Genomic DNA, 17,119 nt, shown 5'->3' with positions numbered 1-17,119 from the left:
GAAGTTGCAACCAGACAAGCGTGAATTCCTGAGGAAGGAGGTAATCTTCCTAGGTCATTGTATCACGGACAAGGGAATGTCACCGGATATGGCAAAGGTGGAGAAGGTGAAGTTCTTCCCACAGCCGAGAACAACAAAAGAACGGAAAGGGTTTCTAGGATTGATAGGGTACTATCGATGTTTCATTGCAAATTTCAGCAAAATTGCAAAACCTCTCCATGAGCTCTTAAAGAAAGGAGTAGAGTACCAATGGGGAGAACAACAGAAGAATGCGTTCGAGGAACTGAAAGAGAAATTAGTGAATCCTCTGTTACTTCAGTATCCTGACTTTACGAAACCGTTTATAATCACAACGGATGCGAGTAACGCAGCATTGGGCGCCGTGTTATCACAAGGGAAAAAGATTGGCGAAGACTTGCCGATTGCATATGCATCCAGAGCACTGAACAAAGCAGAACTGAACTATAGTACAACGGAAAAAGAGTTGTTGGCTATAGTGTACGCGGTAAAGCAGTTTAGACCATACGTGTATGGGCGAAAATTCACAGTGGTGACAGACCATAAGTCACTAACATGGATATTTAGTGTGAAGGATCCGAGTTCGAGGCTCCTAAAGTGGAGACTGAAGCTTGAAGAGTACGACTACGAGGTAGTATATAAGCCAGGAAGGCTAAACAGTAATGCGGACGCGTTAAGCCAGATAAGGCAGGAAGGAAAGGAAGAGATAAGTTCAAAGCGAAATATGGAGGCAGAAAGAACCTCAGTAGCACAAGCTAAGGCGGAACAGAGTTCCGTAAACGTGTGGCAAGCGCAAGTGTCAGGTGAGATAGATCGGGAAACAAATAGTAATGAGGAAATTAGCCCCGAAGAAAAGGAAAGTATATTAAAGGAGATGCACGATAATCCCTTGGGAGGGCACCAGGGAATGCATAGGACATTAGAGAGGATAAAAGCGTACAAGCAGTGGCGCGGAATGAAGCGGGACATTGAAAATTATATTAGGAAGTGTCCATCATCCCAAAAGAACAAAAATACACAAATGAAAACAAGGATGCCCTTAGAAATTACAGACACAGCTGAAACAGTATTTGCAAAATGTGCAATGGATGTAGTGGGTCCACTAGATGTATCTAGTACAGGAAAAAAGTACATGCTAACATTCCTGGACGATCTGAGTAAATTCACAGTAGCAGTCCCTATTGACAAGCAAGACGCTGAAACTGTAGCGGAAGCATTTGTAGAAAATATAGGACTAAGATATGGGATTCCATCAGTCTTGTTAACAGACCAAGGATCGAATTTTCTGAGTGACGTATTCAAAAGGGTATGTAAATTGTTGAAGGTAAAATGTATAAACACCACAGCGTACCACCCTGAGTCAAATGGTGCTCTAGAAAGGAGTCATAGAACAATTGTAGAATATCTCAGACACTTTGTAACAGGAGATCAAAGTTCATGGGACAAATGGATGCCGTATGCAATTTTTGTGTTCAACACTACACCACACAGCAGCACAGGTTACACACCATTCGAGTTAATTTACGGAAGGAAGGTTAACATACCAGGAGTACTACAGCAAGAAACACCGCAGGTAAGTTACGATTATGATTCGTATGTCAATAAGCTAAGAGCGAGAATGCAGGAAGCCCATAGAGTGGCTAGGGATTCTATTATAAGGAGTAAGGTAATCAGTAAAGGACAGTATGATCTGAAACAGAACCCAAAAGAATTTAATGTAGGGGACAAGGTGTTATTACACGACGAATCAGTGAGACGTGATAGATCTCGGAAACTAGATTCGCAACGGAGATGTCCATTTGAAGTGTTAAAAGTGGAAGGTCCTAACGTAGTTATAAGAGTTAAGAGAAATATGGAAACAAAAGTACATGCCAACAGGCTGAAACAGTTCTTTTAAATTCCAGGTATGGCACTCAAGTGGCAAGTGGTGCAACTCAGCATAGTGATAACAACATACAGCTTCGTTGCATCAGAATATGAAACGAACGATTTCAAAGTGACCTCAATACAGAGTTCATCAGGACTATATTACGATCACGTAGGACAAATAGAGATATACAGTACCACGTGGAGAATAGTCACATATGTTAACTTAGATGTAATAACGGAAAGATTTCAAAAAGCAGAGAGGTACGGTAAGGCAGCGGTACAGAGGTGCCATGACACATTGAAACAATTAAACGTAGGATTAATAGAATGTAGAGTACTAGATCAGCAAGTCACACATCATGTGGAAAAGATTACAGGTCTGCAGCAACTCGTACAGCAACTCACAAAACATGAAACCAAAAGAAAGAGAGGAGTATTCAACTTCGTCGGACAGGTAAGTAAGATACTGTTCGGAGCATTGGACGAAGCAGACGCAGCGTACTATAAAGAAAGAATAGATGCTATGGAGAGGAACTCTGAAGGATTGCTGAGGTTAACTAAGGAACAGGTGGCAGTGGTAAGGGCCACATTAGCTGGAGTAAACAGAACAGTATATACACTAGAATCAAATGAACACATTCTAAGGACAGGCATGCAGAGACTAGAAAGGTTCATGAAGGAATACGTGAAGGAAACAGATACGGGTTTCAAACGAGTAGCATCTTTTGCCACTGTAACGGAACAAGTATTACAATTAGCGGCAGTGTTTGGCCAAATCGAAGAAGAGTACGAGCAAATGATAAATGCCATTGTAAATGCTCAAAAGGGAATACTGCAGCCTCACATCATTAATCCAGTGCAAATTGTGAAGTATTTAAGTTTAATACGAGACGAATTAAAGGACGTGAAGTTTCCTGTTCCTCTCACGGAGTCATCAGGCTACCTCTTGTTAAGAATAATTGATTTAGATGTTTTCATTTCCGGTAGCATACTAGGGTACGTAATTAATACTCCTTTAATAGATAATAATAATTTCAATTTGTACAGAGTTCTCCCATTACCAAAGGAGATCCCAAATATGAAAGGAAGGTACATATACATACAGCCAGAGAAAGAATTTCTACTGATAGATGAATCCAAAAGGCAGTACGCGAAGCTTTCTGCGGATGATCTAAAATGTAAAGAACTGAGTAAGAACAGAAGACTGTGCAGACAGTCATTCCCATTGCTATCGACATTCAACCGTGAGGAATGCGAAGCCAAATTGTTACAACCGGTAAGAGAAATTCCGGAAGATTGTGTGTGAAAAATAGTCGCACTGAATCAGAGCCTTTGGACCCATCTAAACAGTAACGAATGGCTATAAGTAACTCCTAAGGAAGAAGGACTGACAGTATTATGTGGAAAGGAACCCCTGAAAGACTTATTAATGAAAGGGGTAGGAAAGATAAGTTTTTATAGTAAATGTAAAGGGTATGGAACGAGAGTGTTCATACAAACAGATAGAGTAATTCATAGTAACATAACAAAGAAAAATATAATATCTCAAATTAATTTAGAATTTGACTGTTGTGTTTTAAACGAAGAAAAGAAAAATGTCTCAATGCTAACGTTAGATTTACCACTGGAGCAGGTAGTAACACAATTAGACGACTTGAAAGTCGCTGGGAGAAGATTGGATGATGTCCAGCGAATGGCAGAAAGGCAGGAGGAAGAACTAAAATATTCCAGATACTTTACACATTACTCAATAACTACATACATAGCTATAGCAATAGTCATTGTTATTGTAATAACATGTTGTTGTAAAAATTGTAAATGCTGTAAAGAATGCTTCAAAAGTTTATGGAAGTACTTTGACGATAGTAACTGTTGTGGTTAAGTATGTATAAGAAACACTATAGTAAATCATTACCCAGAGACTAGCTTAAGTAGAAGACAAGCTAATAAAGAAACTGAAGATGTAGTAATATATGAAAGATGTGGGAAAAACCAAGAAGAGTCAGTTCTGTTCAGAAACAGGCGTTAAGTGAAATCAAAAGTTAAACTATATTAGAAGTGTCTTATGAAAAGGTGTAATCTATTTTAGTGTTTTGTCCATTTTGAAACTGTATGTACTTGCAATTACCAATATTGAATGAAAATGGTATTTTGTATCAACGCTTTTAAAAATGTACCTTGATTGTAATTGTATCAATGATTTGAAAAAAAAAGAAAGTGTATCTTGATAAATGTATGTATAAAATGATTGTGTCTCACAAAGAACTTAATGGAATTAAGTGTATATGAAAGAAAAAGAAAACATATGAAGTGTTGATGTAACAAAAGAAAATGTAAGCAAATAAAATGAAAGAATCTCAATTGACGCTACTCTGAGGAGTAACACCAATTTCCCTGGCGGGGGAGGTGTTGTAACCACAGGAACAAGCCAAGTCTAATTGCAGTACCTCAAGAATAGTACGTAGGAAGAAGTTAAAGTTGTAGCGCTGGACGCCAGGTGTGGCTGAAGGGTCAGCCGAGGCGGCACTCCAACTGCTGGGCAGCTGGGTGCTTGATAAGAAAGTAAACAGCCAGCAGATACAAACAAAGGTCTGTGCAGGGACTCATGATAAGCAATCAAGTAAGGAGTATAAATAGATGCATTCCTGGCTAGAGAGAGAGGTCTGGGAGTGGAGAGAGAAAGAAAGAGGGCCCTCGGTGGGGACAGCGCTACGTCACAAGGAGCCAATGAAGGGCTCAGGACGCAGTGTGTGACCATATAGGGAGAGGCGCCTCTATCCCTCCACTCAGCCTCTGAAGAACAATAGCAACAACAATGTTTTAACGATACCAAATAAGGACAAGTTGCCTTCGACGCTACGTCATGCAGAGCGCTGGCAGGGTCGAAGGGGAAACGCTGACAAAACCCGAGAGCACGCCGCTCTGAGGGTCTTGTCGGGTCTCGTCTGGTCAGGTCGAAGAGTTAGAGAGTGATAGCAGCAGCCGACTTGGGCTGGGGAACGGGCTGTAGGCAGGCAGCGGGAGATAGTCGCTGGAGAGCGTTAAGGCGTAGCCGCGGGACTCTAACGTAGGGTGTTAGGAAACATTGCAGAACTTCTAGTAGGCAGTCGGAACGGTGGAGTCGGCCACTGTCTCTGTGTTAGACTTGGCCTTCCTGTGAATGCAATCACCGCGCAGTTAGGGTGAGCTGTATTCATTCAGAATAAACTGCAATTTGTTAAAGTTATCAAGACTTTGATTCTACCCGCTTCCTAGCCTTGTCCTTCACACCAGGGATTTCCACATCTTAGCCAGATAAAAAAGCCTCCCTCTCACTGAGGTCAACCGGCTAAATCCCTTTTACGAACCGTGTCGCTCAATCCCTTGCAATACCCACGCTTGGGACGCGACAATCCTATTATGTTGCAAAAACGCACGCTGATTGGGACAGATATGTACCGTATATTTCTTCTGCATACAACACCCGAATACATGAATCCACGGGGTATACCCCTTACGAAGCTGTGTTTGGACGGCTGACGAATTTGCCGTTCGAAATAGACAAACTACCTCAAGGTGTAGAAATAAAAGAAGTAAAAGGTTTAGCCCGCCGGCTAAAAACGATCTAGTATAAGGTAAAGTGGAATAATATCAAAGCTACTAATAAACAGTTGCACAGGCAGAACAAAAATGCTGCTTTACCTACTTATCAAACATGTGATTTAGTGTTACTAAAACCCGGCAATCAAAAAGTGACGAACTAAAAAGTTCTCTCCCTGCTTTGAAGGCCCGTATCGGATTGTACGGTTGACCTCACCAGTCAATACAGAACTGCAATTAACCGATCGTACGGTGATAGTGCACTTTGACCTCCTGCAACCTTACCACGGTAGGGCTGTGTCACCACAACAGGTCGCAGCCCCCCATCCGCCTGTGTCACCTCCACCTCAAGTGGAACAAAGTCGAAAGAAAAAACGGAGGAGATTACCTCCACAGGGTTGTAGATACCCTTTGCGGAATCGACACCCTTATGGGTTGAGGTCGCGTGATTAATCACGCCTAATTAGAGTTTTATGTTATGTTTTATTGTGCTTAGGTTAAGTCAATTTCTCCAGGGACTTGGAAGTAAGACGTGCCTGGCCACCACGGAGTTCCCAGCCATTCTCAATTGTCAATTCCCAGTCCTGTCATGCGTTTTTGCTCATTTTCATATGTATGATTATGTTTTATGTTTTGCAAGCAATGCCACGCATTAGACGTCATGCAACTGACTTGCTTCAAATGCAACCATTACACTTGGTGTTGGCAGTACCGCGGCTGCTAACTCCGAATAATATTCTTCGATGTCCTCTATTGCCATCTTTTTGGCAAACCAGTACATGTGGAGTATTTTTACTCCGAGCTTTTCTTAATACTTGTTACGTTGACGTCTAGTGTATTGTACTATATGTCGTAGTTCTGTATTTGCTGCAGCTAACCGTAAGTAATCGGAACAGAAAAAGCCAGGACTTGAAATGCATACGCCTCATACGCTTTGTTTACGGGACCAGCTGTTGGCGGGGCAACACATCAGCTGTCGCCTCCCCTCCTCTCTTCAGCGCTGTCCCATCTCCTCGCCAAGAACTGGCCGGCGGCCATCATTTTTTCTCAGCCAGTAACAGCTCACCACGTGCGCTGCCGCCTCCAGCGTCTCAACACGCGGCGCGTCCGAGTAGTTACAAAAACAAACCGCAAATTACTGACCTATCCTCCGTGTATGACAGACTACAATGCACGTACCAACATTTTATATAACTAACAGCTTTTTTAAAAGACTCTTATTCTAGATAATTAGCAATTTCTAATTCATCGTTATTTCTTGTACACGCTAAGCGCGTGATATTTGCCGCTGCTGTAGCGGCCTGTCTCTCGCGGCTGCACGCCGTCTCACATGACCGCTGACGTGCCGGTGCCTACTCAGCACCTACGCGTGTGCTGCGCGCTCCCTAACAGCTCCAAGCTGGTTTCTTTCATGCAGCTGGAAGACACGGCAAACAAAATTCATTCAAACATCCCAATAAATCTTAACATAAATATTAAGTAGATGTGATTCATTGTTTAAATTCTTTTCCTTGTTTTGTTTCACATTAGCTGGATAAATCACACGAAGTTCTTAACGAGTTACATTATTCTGCATACCTTAGTCTGCCAATCCTATAAGTGAAGTTTCACTACTGCTTTGATTCATTGTATAAGCTACGAACTACAGCCCTAACCCTCTTACACATCGAACTATGAGGACATTTAATGTTATCTTCCTTGGACAAGGCCAGATATGGGCAAACCAATGCAATGCCACGGGTTTTTCATGCTACTGACGAGGCACAAACGACCAATCGTCCGGGCTGCCGTATATCGGTGGGCGATTGTTCCTCGGTTGCTACACAGTTATTTTTGCCCTCCCCATTTATTTTACTCTACCGCCGTGGTAATTGTTCTATCCTGTTTTCCTTCTTCTGTCGATGAGGAGGCCCCTACAACATGTTAGGTACCCTCTTCTGACAGAACCGGTCTTTTAATCTTACCACCCATTTACACCGAGATATTGCTCTCCCTTGTTGCAGTCTTGCCCCAAAATATCGGCCGATGATCCATTGTGGGATACGTACTTTGCCTTTAATTAGCCGGTGATGTAAGCGCTACGGGAACTGTGCCTAGTTGTCCTTTCAGTTCAATTTGTTATCGTCAGTTTTAAAACAAACACACACACAGCCTAGCAGCCAGCCCCAGGTGGCCAGTGTTACATGTTAACGTTGAGCGTTCCGACTACTTACAGTGTTATTATTATACATCACTGTGATTTTATTTTCCTGTCAATATATGTCATTGTGTTTAATTATGTCATTATGCTAGCTCTAGTGATTTATAGTTCATGATTTTCATTTTATGCAGTGTTATGTACTGCGCACACAAAAAGTGACGCTATTTATGCATGTATGCTATTCTAGCTTCAGAGCTATTTTTATTGCTTGAACAGTCGGGATTTTCCTAGTACAGCAGGTCGCTAATAACGCCGCTGATACTTTTATTCCATGTATCGCAGGAAACCCATGTGCCTACACTAATTATTATTAAGTCAGACGGACGCCCTTAGGCCCGCTGAACCACGGTATCACAGATAGCTCCAATGCACTGCCTACCCCTCAATTATTAGACAGGTTGCCTTAGCACTGTCCGCAGGTTGCTCCATTGCCCTGCAAATTATATAATTATCAATCCAAGTCTGCAGATTGCACTAATGCACTGCTGAAGTTATTAGTCGAGTCACTCGTAGGTAGCTCATTCGCACTACACGTCACCGAATCCTAGGCTCCTCGGTTGACCACAAAACAATTCATACATCAATTACCGTGAGACAATTTGCGCTCACGCTACGCCTTTGGCACTCAACCACAAATGAACTGAGCCCCAGATGCTCTTTTATTACATTTTATACAATACCACTTTCTTCTTCATGGCAATTCCATTGCAAAATCATCGGATTCTGCCAAAGATTCAGATACCGTTCCCCAAATGGCAGCCTTTTCCGTTGCTGAACGGATTCGTTGCTTTTCACCATCTGACAGTGCAAACTGCACTTTTAAGAACAATGTTGTTTTATATACACACACACTGTCTGATTCTACTGATGTAGTCCCTTATGCACTTTGTCAACCGACTAAAAAACAACATCCCCTGATGGATTTCGTATCCGATTCGGAAGTTCATGTTCGGGAAATATTCCCTTTATTTTATTTCTTGTCAATTATTATTACTTCAATTCATGTTTTATTGCTATCAATTTATAGTTATGATTAATGTTAGTACACTTTATGGTTATACGTTATTTGTGTGTCATATTCGGTATTCCCTTTTAATTTTCATTGTTTCTCGACTGGAAGTATCTCTGATAGCACCTATTGGCCTTCAATTCGTATCCGCCATCAACTACCATTAGTCACACATTTACACAACACTTCATACGCCCAATAACAACTTACAACACACTCACACTGTTCATATCCACACTACCTTGGTGTAACTTGTTGATGTTACCAGACCTCTATTGTCATATACTAAGTACATGAACAAGGCTCTTATCGTTTATGCCCTCCGCTCTTCGGAAGGGGAAAGGGAAGTACGTACGTATGTACGTAATGTTCAGTAGCAGTTTGTTTTAGTCAACGACGTAACCAATTTACCTGTTGAACACTTCAGTTGTTCTGTTAAAATGGAATCAAACATCTTTGTGACATCAGCTATTCGTTTATTATTGCTTTGCAATAAACTGTTACTTTTAAGTTGCACTTACAATGTCTTAGTCTCGGACGCAGAGCCACTAGCGCTCTCCGACTGTTATCTGAGCTCAGCACTCTGCCGGCTCAGCGCTGATAGAGCTGCGCTGCGCCGCCTCCACTGCTTCACGCCCAGCCTCTGTATTCACGAGCAACAGACTCGCTCTCGCTAACATTCATTTCCGACTTCAGTACAGTTAATCTCTCTATTGACCACTTCTGTAAGTAAAGATCCTATGATTATTGAGTTAACTTGAGTTGTCCTACCCTCATTCGGGTTTTCTACAGCTGAAAAACCACTCAATATTAGTTCTGAAATTTATGAAGTACTTCACCCTTCTCGCTGTGTTGAGCCTTAGTGGGGTGGGTGCCCCTGCATAGTGGCCAATGTGTGGGAGGTGCCTAGGCTGTGCAGGTTTACACCATGCTCACAGGATTCCTTCTCATTTTATTCCCTTAAAAAAACTTTCTTCGTACAAAATCTCAAATTAATTAACGACACTTGGCCTTCGTCCCATAGCAGGTTGAAAAATTTTTCCAGCGAGTTACGCTTAGTCTGCGCTGCGTAGTACTGCCTCCGCGTTCAGTGTCTTTTTTGCTGACGTGTGATTGATCAGCGGATACTCAGTGTTGAATTACACCATTGTCTTGCCGCCTTGCTACCCCCACCCCACGGCTGCCAAATTGTTGGTTGCCTGCCATGATTCTACTTCGTGGCCTTCTTCATCAGTAAGCGTGACTGAACTGGTCCATCATCGCTACTTGCCAGGTAATTATTGCTACAACGTTGTACCCCCTCTGTCATCTCTGAATTACTCATCAAGTAAGCCAGGAAATTTTTACTTGTAGGGTCACTAATACTTTCTCTCGCAGTCGACCGTTATCAACATTGGAAGCTGAAAGCAACCTCCGTTCAAATGGCTGTCAATTTATCATCCGCAATGGGAAGCATGTTAATCTCAACGGTTGTCGTCGTCGCCGTTAAGGCGCCTCCATTTCACGTCTACCCTTCCACATCTGGAGTGCTTTTTGGACATCGTCATAATCTGGTGCATACTCCACATTATGCTATTGTGTCAGCTGATGTCAACTTAACATTATTAGAAGAGGAAGACCATGCTTTATATGATACAGCTCAGCAATTGTCAAAATATGAAATCTTCTTGATGCAGACGAAGGAACACGAGTTTCTCCGATCTTTGTGGGAAGTGACTAGAATTATTTCAACCCTTCGAAGTCAATTGAACAGTATTAGGGATGCAGTACCACGGCCTCGTTTCAAACGAGCCTGGTTGCCCGTTGGAGGTACATTATTAAAATCTGTCTTTGGGACTCCTGATGAAACAGACGCAAAACGCTGGGATTTGGACACACAGCAAGTGCTTTCGGAAACACAAGTTAATCACGAAGTGTTGGTACATCAACAGGTGCGCCTGACACATCTTGAGAATAACCTATTAGCCACAACTAGACAAATACAAGTTGTAGCCGACAAATTAACACGACACTGTGGTGCACTTGAACAATTCTTTAATCAAGAGTGGACTCATCTTCGCTCGGGATTACGTAATCTGACTATCACATTGAACATTGTGAAGACCACGCAGATTCTTTTATTTAATATACACACAGCACAGTTACATGTGCACATGTTACACTCGGCCATTCAACTCGGACTGCAAGGAAATCTCGGTCCACATCTGTTACCCCCAGAGCCCTTCTTGCACATCCTACACAATGTGTCGTCGCAAATTTTGGCCCCTAAACAAATGCTTTATGCCGTGCGGGAAAGCAACCTCCCCTTTTACTATGCTGCGTTGGAGGTCCGACTTACCCGTAATTCGGACGGTATTCGGATGCGAATGAGGTTTCCAATCACGTGCGCAAATTGCGAATACGAGTGCTATCAAATATACACTTTTCCAGTCTCTTGGGCTACCCTTCACCACCATGTTGTTTGGCAGACTTAAAAAAGGAGCGAAAGATGAGTGTAAAAATTACAGGGGAATAACAGTGACCAATACCTTCAGTAGATTATATGGAAGAATTATTAAATATTTGTTAGAACAAGAATACAAAGAAAAGGAGGCTGAAGAACAAGCAGGTTTTAGAGCTGGAAGATCAACAATTGATCATATATTTTGCCTACAACAAATTATTGAAAAAAAAAAAATGGTTCGGGCACAACCTATACATTTAGTATTCATAGATAAAGAAAAAGCCTATGATAGTGTGCCTTTATCCAGTTTATGGAAAGCTTTAATATCAATAGGAATAAATCCAAGAATAATTAAAGCAATTCAAAATTTATATAAAAATTCTATTTCAAAAATAAAAATTGGTAAATATCTATCACATGGATTCCAAGTCACAAAAGGAATACGTCAAGGATGTAGCATCTCACCTACATTGTATAAAATATATACAGAAGTAACTTTACAGACTTGGAAGAAAAAATGTCACGCTATGGGAATACCAATAAATGATAGAACAATATACTCGTTACAATTTGCAGATGACCAACTGATTATAGCCCAAGACTACGAGGACATAGAGTATATGACCAGAAAATTGATTCAAGAATATAAAAAATCAGGTCTAAATGTAAACATGAATAAAACAAAGTACATGGTAATTGGTGGAGTGAATGGAGACTTAATATTAGAAGAAGGGATGGGAACAATAACAGCTACTGAGGAATATAAATATTTAGGTGTGAAAATTACAAATGATGGGAAACAGGACAAAGAAATTAGATCAAGAATAAATTCTGGGAAGACGACAATCTCTTTATTGAATGGAATTCTCTGGGACAAACACATAACAACTGATAACAAAATAAGGATTTTTAAAACAATAGTTAGGAGCATCATTACACATGGTTCAGAAGTGTGGACAACAAAATGGCAACTGAAATCGAAATTATTAGCCACAGAAATGGATTTCTGGAGACGTTCAGCAAGAATATCAAGACGAGAAAGAATAAGAAATGAAGTAATCAGAGACAAGATGAAACGTAAAAATTCAATTTTTGATTTCATCGAGCAAAAACAACTTAAATGGTATGGACACATCAGACGAATGGAACAGGAAAGGCTACCAAAATGCATAATCGACTGGGTACCAATTGGAAGAAGAAAAAGGGGACGACCACCTGATACATGGATACAGGGAGTTCAGTCAGCAATGAGGAAGAAAAACATTCCTGAAGATTTATGGACAAATAGAGAAGAGTGGAGATCAATAATTAGTGACTTACTGTAATCTAGAATAGGTGCTGGAAAAATGTACTCACATTGTAAATCCAGAATAATATAATATAAGGATTTTTAATAGTTAGTCGGGATTGACAAACTCACGCCACTCTCACTCGCGCTGAACTATCCAGTTGCACCCACACAACACATTACTTATGCTCCACGCTAATTTTACACACTAACACTACTGAGTGTGAGATGTCACTGTTTTTAGCTGAAACTACTACACCTCCACGTCCTCGTGTTCTAGTCTCACTTCGTCAACCAATAATTCAGCCTGTTGGCAACAGTTTCCTGTTCGCTGTTCCACAGACTGTCACCGCCACCCCGGTGTGCCACCGCTCAATGTCAGAGACCGAATCGTACCGGCTAACACTGAATAATAGTGGCCTAGTGTATAATAGTTCAAGATGTAACGTATACGCTGCTTCTATGAGGATATCAGCTCAATTGCACTCCACCTTTCATGTCACCATTCCCACATTTACCTTATACCTTCCTGAACTCTCTTTTAAACTCCATCACCATGAGAAGCTAAAGAATTTACCGAATACCAATGATTCAGATCTACTCCGATCGATCAATCATCTCCTTACCCAGGAACACAACGAAGTTGCTCTTGACCGAGTGGCCCCACATATTGCTGATCGGCACCAAAACGAGCGATTAACCACAGTTGTATTACCCAGCGCTAGTTTGGTAATCTTCATTGTAATGATTCTGATTATAGTATCCTGGATACTCTGTAAAAGAGGGTTTTGCAAATGTTTCACTTCCTTTCGAGAAGTAGTACCACCCCCACAACCTGAAGGTGAATATCACACCTGAAACTACCTGCCAACCTTGGTGCATGCGATCAGGCATGACCCCCCCTTAGAATTAAGTTGTAGTCTAGGTGTCAGGTCAATGAACAAATTTTGTAATGCATTTGTATTTCTATGTAAAGTCTATGGAATCACAATTTAACTGTCGAGTCTTAACCCTCGTGTAAATCATTTTGTTTTCTCTTTAAATTTTTGTCATTCTGTAATGTTCTCATTCACCCTCTTGGGCAATTACCATTGTAATCCTAGATTTAAGAACTCAAAGTAATATTACGGGGAAAAACCTCCTTGTGACTGTTAGGCCTGGGAGCGTTCTCTCACCCCCACGAGGGTGGAGTGTTTCAGTGTGCTGTGCTCCGGTGCCCCTCACCATCGCCTGGGTACCCACCACCACTGATACCGCCGACACACACTCACAGCATGGCGCCGCCCCACTGCCGTCGCACCAACTTCACAAGTTTGTTATTCGAGAGCCTTCCTTCAGGCCACTTTGTAACTTTTGCACATATTGATATCACTACGTTAAGGATTTTAATTTCTGGGATCCTTCATAATGATCATATATTTTTTTAAATGGAATAATCAATTAGAATAAGCTCTTATATTTTCATCCAGAGAGCCTTCTTCGGAAGGGGAAAGGATGTGCAGGGAGGAGAGATCCCCCCCAAGAGGGATCATTGCCGACAAAATTTTATTAAATAAATTTTCCACGCATAATGTTCGGCCGTAGCTGGCTTGGGCATACTGTGGTGGTAGGTGCTGGCCGGAAGACCACGGTCGGCACATTCGCCACGTGCTCCTCGGTCAGACTCGAGTCCCACGGGTCGGTTGCGCTGGCGGGGGTACGCAACTAGCAAGGCGCGTTGGCGGAATCGATCCTCCGATCAGAGACTAATCGTGTGATCACGTGGGGACGCGGCTGGGAGCGGCTCGGAAACAGCTCCACGCTCTCTCAGCTTCAGACCTCGGCCCCGAGTAGTCGCTCCTCTAGCCTCTGCCTCTCTGATGAGCAGACAGCAACCCCTCTTGGGGCTGCTCGGCCCTACGTAGGTACCAATGTATCATCGTTACAGGAATAAACTGGGTCCCTTCCACTTCATTACTTTTCATTTTACAACGCCCTCCGCTCCTGACCTCTATCCTGACGAACAAGCGGCAGTGTTTGGCCAAATCGAAGAGGAATACGAGCAGATGATAAATGCCATTGTAAATGCTCAAAAGGGAATAATGCAGCTTCACATCATTAATCCAGTCCAAATTGTGAAATATTTAAGTTTAATACGGGACGAACTAGACGTAAAGTTTCCTGTTCCTCTTGCAGAGTCTTCAGGCTACCTCATATTAAGAATCAATCATTTAGATGTTTTCATCTCCGGTAGCATACAGGGTACGTAATTAACATTCCTTTAATAGACAAAAATAATAATTTTAATCTGTACAGAAGTTCTCCCATAACCAAAAGAGATCCCAGATATGAAGGGAAGATACGTACACATACAGCCAGAGAAAGAATTTCTACTGATAGATGAATCCAAAAGGCAGTACGCAAAACTTTCTGCAGGTGACCTAAAATGTAAGGAACTCTGTAAGAAAAGGCGACTGTGCAGACAGTCATTCACACTGCTATTGACATTCGACCGTGAGGAGTGTGAAGCCAAATTGTTGCAACCGGTAAGAGAAATTTCGGAAGATTGTTTGCGAAAAATAGTTGCACCGAATCAGAGCCTTTGGACCCATCCAAACAGTAACGAATGTCTATATGTAGCTCCTAAGGAAGAAGGCGTAACAGTATTATGTGGAAAGGAACCCCCAAAGGACTTATTAATGAAAGGAGTAGGAAAAACAAGTTTTTATAGTAAATGTAAGGGGTATGGAACGAGAATGTCCATACAAACAGTTAGAGTAATTCATAGCAACATAATGAAGAAAGATATAATACCGCAGAGTAGTTTAGAATTTGATTGTTGTGTTGTAAATGAAGAAAAGAAAAATGTCTCAATGCTAACATTAGAATTACCATTGGATCAGGTAATAACACAATTAGACGATTTAAAAGTCACCAGGAAAAGACTGGATGATGTCCAGGGAAAAGACTGGATGATGTCCAGCGAATGGCAGAAAGGCAGGAGGAAGAACTCAAAATATTCCAGATATTTTACACATTACTCAGTAACTACATATGTAGCTATAGCGATTGTCATTTTTATTATAATAACATGTTTCCGTACAAACTGTAGATGTTGTAAACAATGCTTCAAAAGCCTACGGAAATACTTTGACAATAGTGACTGTTGTGGTAAACACCACTGTAAATCAGTATCCAGGCACAAGATTAAGAAGAAGACAAACTAATAAAGAAATTTAAGATGTGGTAATATATGAAAGATGTGGAAAAAGCCAAGAAGAGGCAGTTCTGTTCAGAAACAGGCGTTAAGTAAAAGTAAAAGATAAAATATATGTATACTAAAGGTATTACAAGTGTCACCTGGAAGATGATGTTTTCAAGCATTAATCTTGTTAAATGGCAAAATTATTTGAGTGTTTTTCTGTAATTAAAATTTTTTCTGAAGCTCTCATAATGGTGTATTGTTCATTTGAAAACAGTTTATCCTTCATGCCTCACCCTGTACTATCAATTTTAAGTACATACAGTGGCGGTCGAAATAATAGAGCCACCTCTATTGACGAGATTAAGAACTAGGATATCTATTAGTTCGCGAAATCGCCACGAGTGCCGTGTTGTCAGTCCCTTGTAGACAACATCAGGGAAGACGTTGCTGCTATCTTTAGTCGTCCGAAAGGAAGCGTTTGAGCTAGACGTGTGAAAAGAGGCATAAAGGTAAGAATCTTATGGGTCAAAATAATAGAGCCGCTTTACACATGTGCCTTTAAATTGATTTTTATGCAGTTGTTTTGTATGTAAATTGACGTGTGGTTTTGTTTACATTCGTCTAGATGGGCAGAGCAAAGCATACCAGTGAAGATGAGCGTATAGTAATGTTCCGGATGTTCAAAAGTGGGATGTCCATGAATAAAATAGCCAATGTCTTGCACGTTTCGCGAAAACGAGTCCAGAACGCCATGAGACGGTCAAAACAAACAAAGCCGCAGGTGGAGAACAGGGGGCGACCTCGTGTAACTACTCCTCGCGTAGACAGACTCATCACTAGGGAAGTGAAGAAAGACCCATTTTTGTCAACACCACGACTGAAAGCCATTTTGTTTAGCGACGAACATGATGTTCAACCATCAACCTCAACGATTCAAAGACGACTGAGATCTGCAAAATTGAATGGGCGCATTGCAAGAAAGAAGCCACATGTTTCACAAGCTAATGTTCGGAAAAGGTTAGCCTTTGCCCGGAGAAATGGACAAAAACCTAATACTTGGTGGAGGAACATCCTTTGGTCCGATGAATCCAAGTTTAATAGGGTTGCCTCAGACGGAAAAGTCTATGTGCGCCGCCCACCAAACCAGGAATTTAATCCCAAGTACACTTTAAAAACTGTGAAATACGGTGGCGGAAGTGTTATGGTATGGGGATGTTTTTCGTGGTACGGCATTGGTCCAATACACCGTATCAACGGCATAATGAACGCAGAAATGTACAAAGACATCTTGGCAAATGTGATGCTGCCTTATGCTGAAGAGGAAATGCCGCTGAAATGGAAATTTCAGCACGATAACGATCCAAAGCATACTGCAAGGATCATAAGGCAGTTTGTTCAAGAGCACAATATCGAAGTATTAGAGTGGCCACCTCAGTCCCCTGACGCATCACCCATTGAGAACTTATGGGAGATCTTAGACAAGAGAATTGACCGCTCAAAAGCTACATCGTCAGAAAAACTGTGGGAAG

The 17,119-nt window shown here is 41.6% G+C and overlaps 1 protein-coding gene across 1 annotated transcript; it reads left to right on the top strand.

The window, feature by feature from the left end:
- The first annotated feature begins 1,051 nt into the window (after window positions 1–1,051).
- On the top strand, window positions 1,052–9,352 carry LOC124553404. Its single transcript, XM_047127269.1, has 4 exons — window positions 1,052–1,175; window positions 2,205–3,163; window positions 3,266–3,692; window positions 9,207–9,352. Exons 1-4 carry the CDS (start codon window positions 1,052–1,054, stop codon window positions 9,350–9,352), a joined length of 1,656 nt encoding a protein of 551 aa, XP_046983225.1.
- The last annotated feature ends 7,767 nt before the right edge of the window (window positions 9,353–17,119 follow it).

Source organism: Schistocerca americana, chromosome 11 (genome assembly GCF_021461395.2).
Source record: "Schistocerca americana isolate TAMUIC-IGC-003095 chromosome 11, iqSchAmer2.1, whole genome shotgun sequence".
Lineage (NCBI taxonomy): Eukaryota > Metazoa > Arthropoda > Insecta > Orthoptera > Acrididae > Schistocerca > Schistocerca americana.
This window is presented reverse-complemented; position numbering and strand designations above follow the sequence as displayed.

Coding starts and splice junctions, on each gene's coding strand:
- LOC124553404 (XM_047127269.1), top strand. CDS start 1,052: ATGCCCTTAGAAATTACAGACACAGCTGAAACAGTATTTGCAAAATGT. Junction 1,176..2,204: donor AACATTCCTGGACGATCTGA/GTAAATTCACAG, acceptor AATTAAACGTAG/GATTAATAGAATGTAGAGTA. Junction 3,693..9,206: donor TATTGTAATAACATGTTGTT/GTAAAAATTGTA, acceptor ACAATGTCTTAG/TCTCGGACGCAGAGCCACTA.